The following is an 8,833-nucleotide window of genomic DNA, read 5'->3' on the forward strand; positions in this document are numbered from 1 at the left end:
TCTACTCGTATGTACCCGTATTCGTACGCGTACAATACACAGCTTTTAGATGTATGTACTATTGGTATATACACTCCAATGATCAGCTCTTAGCAGCCCATGTGAGTCACCTAACACATGTGGGAACTATCATTTGGCAACTAGCATAAAATATCTCATAAAATTATAAAAATATGAGTAATCATTCATGACTTATTTACATGAAAACAAAATTACATATCCTTTATATCTAATCCATACACCAATGACCAAAAACACCTACAAACACTTTCATTCTTCAATTTTATTCATCTAATTGATCTCTCTTAAGTTCTATCTTCAAGTTCTAAGTGTTCTTCATAAATTCTACAAGTTCTAGTTTCATAAAATCAAGAATACTTCCAAGTTTGCTATCTTACTTCCAATCTTGTAGAGTGATCATCCAACCTCAAGAAATCTTTCTTATTTACAGTAAGATATCTTTCTAATACAAGGTAATACTCATATTCAAACTTTGATTCAATTTCTATAACTATAACAATCTTATTTCGAGTGGAAATCTTACTTGAACTTGTTTTCCGTGTCATGATTCTGCTTCAAGAACTTTCAAGCCATCCAAGGATCCTTTGAAGCTAGATCCATTTTTCTCATTTCCAGTAGCTTTATCCAGAAAACTTGAGGTAGTAATGATGTTCATAACATCATTCGATTCATACATATAAAGCTATCTTATTCGAAGGTTTAAACTTGTAATCACTAGAACATAGTTTAGTTAATTCTAAACTTGTTTGCAAATAAAAGTTAATCCTTCTAACTTGACTTTTAAAATCAACTAAACACATATTCTATATCTATATGATATGCTAACTTAATGATTTAAAACCTGGAAACACGAAGAACACTGTAAAACCGGACATACGCCGTCGTAGTAACACCGCGGGCTGTTTTGGGTTAGTTAATTAAAAACTATGATAAACTTTGATTTAAAAGTGGTTCTTCTGGAAAAATGATTTTTCTTATGAACATGAAACTATATCCAAAAATCATGGTTAAACTCAAAGTGGAAGTTTGTTTTCTAAAATGGTATCTAGACGTCGTTCTTTCGACTGAAATGACTACCTTTACAAAAACGACTTGTAACTTATATTTCCGACTATAAACCTATACTTTTTATATTTCGATTCATAATAATAGAGTTCAATATGAAACCATAGCAATTTGATTCACTCAAAACGGATTTAAAATGAAGAAGTTATGGGTAAAACAAGATTGGATAATTTTTCTTGTTGTAGCAACGTGAAAATTGGTAACAAATCTATATTAATCATATCCTAGCTAACTTATATTGTATTATACATGTATTCTAATATATTATGTAATCTTGGGATACCATAGACACGTATGCAAATGTTTTGACATATCATATCGACCCATGTGTATATATTATTTGGAACAACCATAGACACTCTATATGCAGTAATATGGGAGTTAGCTATACAGGGTTGAGGTTGATTCCAAAAATATATATACGTTGAGTTGTGATCTAGCCTGAGACGTGTATATACTGGGTCGTGGATTGATTCAAGATAATATATATCAATTTTTTTTCTGTACATCTAACTTTGGACAACTAGTTGTAGGTTACTAACGAGGACAGCCGACTTAATGAACTTAAAACATCAAAATGTATTAAAAGTGTTGTAAATATATTTTGAACATACTTTGATATATATGTACATATTTGTTATAGGTTCGTGAATCGACCAGTGGCCAAGTCTTACTTCCCGACGAAGTAAAAAATCTGTGAAAGTGAGTTATAGTCCCACTTTTAAAATGTAATATTTTTGGGATGAGAATACATGCAGGTTTTATAAATGATTTACAAAATAGATACAAGTACGTGAAACTACATTCTATAGTTGAATTATCGAAATTGAATATGCCCCTTTTTATTAAGTCTGGTAATCTAAGAATTAAGGAACAGACACCCTAATTGACGCGAATCCTAAAGATAGATCTATTGGGCCTAACAAACCCCATCCAAAGTACCGGATGCTTTAGTACTTCGAAATTTATATCATATCCGAAGGGTGTCCCGGAATGATGGGGATATTCTTAAATATGCATCTTGTTAATGTCAGTTACCAGGTGTTCACCATATGAATGATTTTTATCTCTATGTATGGGATGTATATTGAAATATGAAATCTTGTGGTCTATTGTTACGATTTGATATATATAGGTTAAACCTATAACTCACCAACATTTTTGTTGACGTTTTAAGCATGTTTATTCTCAGGTGATTATTAAGAGCTTCCGCTGTCGCATACTTAAATAAGGACAAGATTTGGAGTACATGCTTGTATGATATTGTGTAAAAACTGCATTCAAGAAACTTATTTCGTTGTAACATATTTGTATTGTAAACCATTATGTAATAGTCGTGTGTAAACAGGATATTTTAGATTATCATTATTTGATAATCTACGTAAAGCTTTTTAAACCTTTATTGATGAAATAAAGGTTATGGTTTGTTTTAAAATGAATGCAGTCTTTGAAAAACGTCTAATATAGAGGTCAAAACCTCGCAACGAAATCAATTAATATGGAACGTTTTTAATCAATAAGAACGGGACATTTCAATTATCACGCATGTTTTCTTCATTAAATAATGCATTTAAGCAAACATATGTCAGATACATATCAATTGAAAAAGCCTTATATTTATTTCAAAGTATTATTAATTTAAATTCGTGTCTAACAGCACCAAAATTGTTAACATAAGGATATACTGAAAGTCTATATACTTATGAAATTTTGTAATGTTGTAAAAAAACAAAAAGATGTCTTAAGTTCTATAAGAAAATTTAAATTTATATACTTTAAATAATAATTAAATTGCAAAAGGATTTGTTAACTCTGTCATTCATAATAAAAAAAATTGTTAGAAAAACCATAAGCAACAAGATTGTTAAAATCTTGCAACAATGAATCATTTTACAAATACACATGACTGTTTCAACAATGAAGCATTTTTAAGGAAGCATTTTTAAGGGTTCTACGTAATATGTGAACCAAATAATCGAATCGATGAAAAAGCAAACAAATAAAGAAAGATTCATTAAATTGGTGATAGATTATGCAATTTTAAAGTAAAAAGAAAAAATGGTTGCTTGAGTATAAACCCTAAGTAAAGTCAAAGCTAAAGTTTAACATATTAAAATACTTCTTTAACAATTTTTAATAGATCGATAACTGTATAGAAGTATTATAAATGATGATCGAGAAAAAAGAATAACCTGATCAACTTAGAGATGCACGAACGAAAGTAGGTTAAGCAGTTTCGATGTCGAAGGATGGAAGCAAGTGAAGAAGATCTTTTGATCTTCTGTATATATTTAAATAAAATATGAAGCTCGGTTACCGATATCATCTAATGGGTCGGTTTGCAACTTAAAATGGATCCTTAATTGGGCTTGGGTCGGTTTAAAACTTTTAATGGATCCTTAACTGGGCTTGGACGTAACACCAACTATGAACACGTCTAAATAACAAATTATGTAACACGTCCAATTAATATACTAAGAGCTAAAAAATAGGAAGTTTGTTACGATCGAGTTTGAATTTGATTTTAATTAGGAAAACTATACTTATAATTAAAATACAAAATTAACTATGCTATAATTATCTATAACTAATAACTTATATAATCACCCATAAAATCTTATAAAAAAATAATACGAACGTACAAGAGTTATCTATTCATTCATTCATTCATTCATAGCTTTTAAGTTTAATCCATTTGTTGATCATCATCTTCAGCTGTAGTTTTCATATTCAATCAGAGGTAACACTTTCTTTCTTTTTATGTTTTGTTGTTGTGTTGAATTTAATACATATGGTTGTTGTTTTTAATCATACTAGAAAATATAGTTGTAATTGGTAATATAGTAATTGAATTAGTGATCTGGAACTGAAGTTTTGGATATTTTTGTGCTAGTCCCTGTACGAATACAATTGTAAACAATTGTATGAATACAATTGCAATCAATTAATTGTATTCAATTGTTTTGCTGTAACAATCAGCTAATAACAATATAAAACGACACAATTGATATGATTGATTCTATATCCGACTCTACAACACAACAAAACTGTTAACACATACAGAGCATACAAGTGTGCAGGAACTAAACAAACAAAACATACACACCAATATAATACATCTGTATATGCCAGCCATTGCACAGAACATAAATTGTTGCAGAATAGCCCACAGAAACATAAAACTACATATATACCGTGTACACGAACCTATTAAAACATGTTCAAGTATCGATCAAGGATATTTAGTCCATAACAATTGGATTAATTTCAGTCATACCTTTTCCATCTTTGACGAAAACATTTTTTGATAGCTTGATCTTTAGGATTCGTTCCGATTTCCTTCTTCTTATTGGTTGTACCGGAATTTTTTCTTCAATTCTTGGATTCTTCAACATTGAATCTTTTTCATTAATCACTGGATCGCTTTCTTCTTCGCTCTCTGGTTCTCCTCCTGTTGCTGATTCTCCATCGTCACCATCTTCGTCAGTTGATTCTTCTTGTTCTTCTTCTTCGGTCTCTGTATCTGAGGCTTCTTCAATCACGGGATAGTCATCAAAATTCTCATGGTTGACAATATCTTCTTCGATCACTGGATCTTCATCATGCTTCTCATTGTCAACAATAACGACATCGGTCGCTGGATCTTTATGAAGATTCTCATTGTCAACCATCTTCTCATTGTCATCAACAGCCCGATTCTGATCATACAATATTACATTGATAGGAACAAAAACAAATAATAGAGAATACTATAATGATGTTATTCGACCACCAAACATTGTTAAAAAATTAAAGAATAGATTAACTATTAAGCACCTGCAAAAAAATTGATCAATTACCTTTGTGTTTTTCAAGGCTAAAACCACGTTATGCTTTTTACCGCTCCCCCCTTTCTGCTTTTTACCGCTCCCCACTTTCCGCTTTTTACCGCTTTTGCTAAACCCAATTGTGCTACTAAGACCCCTTGTCCTACCACCATGTTCTTTGGCAACATGTAGTAACAAGGGATCCCCGCCCTCTTTATCAGTTTTTACCTGGATTAAAACAACAAACGTACGTAGGGATGACAATGGTCAAAGCTTCCAATCACCCATATTTATAAAAACAATTAAAAAAGAAAAAAGAATAATTGAAAAATTAAAAAAATGAAATTTTGAAAAGAAAAAAAATATGAAAACGGGATGATTTGTATCGATAAAATTGAAGAATGATTCATATAGGATTGTAAACAAGCAATAAAGTAATCGGTTATAGTACAATTAGAAATTAATAAGGCTAATAATAAAAAGAAAAAAATTATGTTACCATCTTATCTATCAGCGACGTATCGGCACATAATTTCCTCTTTCCACCTGTATCGATCTTCGTCCTACCCAACACATAGTTCCTTGTAGCAGTATCATTTATATCGTGGTACACAGTATGCTTTTCTGGATCATTTCGTTCCTGCTCCTATTTTTCTTGTTGGCCTCGATACCCGCAACGACCAACATGGGTAATGCTTTCTTTTTGTTTTTGCAGTGCGTTTATGAGTCCTTGTTCTCGTAGTTCCTTTACATTTTACATGGGATTTTAGAGCACATTAGTTACAAAATACATTATTAACTACATAGAGTTAAAAAATAAATGAGTAACACTAACCCATTTTGTTGGTGTGTCTTCAAGTTCACAAAACTTAGTCCATTTTTCTGGACTTATGAATCTGTACTCTTTATCTTTCTTATAAAGAAGCTTCCCTTCATCCATATAATTTCGTAGCTTCCTCCTGAATCTCGTAAACACACTGTTGCAGTGTTTAAGTGTCTGTTTCTTAGCAAAATCGTCTTTTATAGCATGTTGTTTCTGTAGACGTTTAAAATAAGTGGTCAATGTTGTTACATATATAAAGACAGAATTACTTAAACCCAAATTTCTTAGATCTTAGTAATTTATACCTTGATTTTCAACCACAAGGCATCTTTGTCGTCGAGATGTACCTTTTTCCAAGTATCGACAAGAAAATTAATCCTACGCCTTGTCAAAACACCTATGTTACTGGAAAAGGCTTTTTGATTTTTTCCTATAGCTTCGCCGAGGCTGTTGAATTCAACCTCACCGGATATTTTTTTCAGTTGCTTGTTGACGCCTCTTTTCGGTGGAACATAATTTTCCTGAAATTCCTCGTTCATATCCATATCACTGTTATCATGTCGGTCTTGTGCACATAAAAAATACATTAGTCAACAACACAATTATTAAATCTTAAAGTTATCATGTTTGTGCTTTAGTTTGATATGTGTTTTGCTTGTCACTTGTCACTTTTCAGATCATTTTCTATACATAACTAGTTTATCTGTATAGAAGCTATACATAATTCATAAAACATACTGTCCATAATGGTTGAACACTTGAACCCTACCACATTTGTTTTCTTGACCGATGAAAAATCAAAGTTTGAACAACAGTTAAAAATTGAACCCAACAAAAATTCATAACCTGAACAACAGTAAGTAAACTAGTTTTATTAATTCTAGTAACATAACAAGAACAACATGCTGGATATAAAGCTTTTATTAATACTACTTGTATATCATTTTTGTGTCAATAACTAGTATACTTAAAGAATTCATAAAACAAACACAACAAAAAGTAACATGAACAAGAACGTCATTCAAAATTAATGTAATGTACTTACAGAATTCATATTAGCAGTTTGTTTGTACAATTTATTTGCTGTTCTTTTAGTTTAATGAATTCCTGCAAATTAAAATCAAAGATAACGTAATTAAAATACTGAAGATTGAAATCAAAATTGAATTAGAATCGAACATGCATATAAAAAGTAAATCAAACAATTCGATTGAGGAACTCACCAGACATCTTACTTCTTGTACGATTTAGAAATTAGGTTATACAAATTGAATGGATTGGGTTTTGTTGCAGATTGAACAATTACAGGGTCTTGTTATATCTATTAGGGTTCAAAGAATGTCGATGGTGATCGACGAGTAATTGGGATTTGGAAGTTGGGAATTGGGGTTCAAGTACAGAATGTCGATGAGTAATGTCGATGGTGATACAAATGAATTATGTTATTAATTAAATACAGATGATAATAATTAAATACTTATAAATTATGATATTATACTTACTTATGTTATTATATATATATATATATATATATATATATATATATATATATATACTTATATTTATAAATTATAATAATAATTAAATACATCATAGTTGTTGATTAATTTGTATTAATCCTTTAATTTTCTGATTTTTATACAGATGGATCGGATTGATCGGACTAAATGGATGTACGACATAGGATGGACTAGCACCGACTATCTGAAACGGCTTGATGAATTTATAACCATTGCAGAGACTGATCAATTAAATAAAGGAAGCAATGTAATCATTTTTCCTTGTAAAAAATGTATGAATGGGAAGTCCTTCAAGGATTCTACCGATATCAGAAATCATCTTATAATAAACGGATTTATGAGAGGGTACACGTGTTGGTCTTATCACGGTGAATCATTAACCGATCATAACCCAGGCTCTTCAGATTCCAATCAATTAAACGAAGAAGATTCATACATTAGTGATAATGATAATTTTGAGGCCATGTTTGAGGATATTGAGGATAATGTTAACAAAAAGTATCATGAGAAATTTGAACAACTTAAAGTTGACTCTGAAAAACCGTTATACAATGGTTGTACGAAATTTTCAAAACTTTCTGCCGTGATAAAACTGTTAAATCTAAAAGCAAACAATGGTTGGAGTGACACAAGTTTCACTAGCTTGTTAGAGTTGTTGCATAAAATGCTCCCCGAAGATAATGAGTTGCCGGTTTCAACATACTATGCCAAGAAATTGATGTGCCCGATAGGATTGGAAATACAAAGAATACATGCATGTCCGAATGATTGTATGCTATACAGGAATGAAAATGAAAACCTTCATGAGTGTAAGGTATGTAGTACATCTAGGTATAAATGTGGAAAACCAACTGACGAAGACAGTGACGAAAATGGACCTCCTGTAAAAGTATTGTGGTATTTCCCTATCATACAAAGATTGAAGAGGTTATTTGCGAATGCCAAAACTGCAAAATTATTACGTTGGCATGTGGAAGAGCGTAAAAAGGATGGAAAAATAAGACATGTGGCCGATTCAGTTCAATGGAGAACTATTGATAACGAATTTGAAGACTTTGGGAATGAGATACGAAATATTAGGTTGGGACTTAGTTCAGATGGAATGAATCCTTTCAGAGATTTGAGTAGCGGTCATAGCACGTGGCCTATTTTGTTATGCATTTACAACCTTCCATCTTGGCTATGTATGAAACGAAAACACATAATGCTATCCCTTTTAATTCAAGGCCCAAAACACCCTGGAAACGACATTGATGTTTATTTGGCACCGTTGATTGATGACTTAAAGTTACTATAGGATACCGGTGTACAAGTCTATGATTCATACAAGAAAGAGTACTTCCATCTACGGGCAATGCTTTTTTGCACCATTAATGATTTTCCAGCGTATGGTAATTTGTCTGGATATACTACGAAAGGGAAAAAGGCATGTCCTGTTTGTGAGAAAAATACTCACTCGATATGGTTGAAAAATTGTAGGAAACCAGCATTTATGGGACATAGAAGAGAGCTCGCTGTGAATCACCCTTATGGCTCCAAAAAATACTTATTTGATGGTACTGTAGAGAAAAGCGTTCTACCGCCACGATCGGATGGAA

At 31.6% G+C, this 8,833-nt stretch overlaps 1 protein-coding gene across 1 annotated transcript; it reads left to right on the top strand.

The window, feature by feature from the left end:
* The first annotated feature begins 7,359 nt into the window (after window positions 1–7,359).
* LOC139839966 (uncharacterized) lies at window positions 7,360–8,532 on the top strand. Its single transcript, XM_071830216.1, has one exon. It carries the CDS (start codon window positions 7,360–7,362, stop codon window positions 8,530–8,532), a length of 1,173 nt encoding a protein of 390 aa, XP_071686317.1.
* Window positions 8,533–8,833: the final 301 nt, after the last annotated feature.

Source organism: Rutidosis leptorrhynchoides, chromosome 1 (assembly GCF_046630445.1).
Source record: "Rutidosis leptorrhynchoides isolate AG116_Rl617_1_P2 chromosome 1, CSIRO_AGI_Rlap_v1, whole genome shotgun sequence".
Lineage (NCBI taxonomy): Eukaryota > Viridiplantae > Streptophyta > Magnoliopsida > Asterales > Asteraceae > Rutidosis > Rutidosis leptorrhynchoides.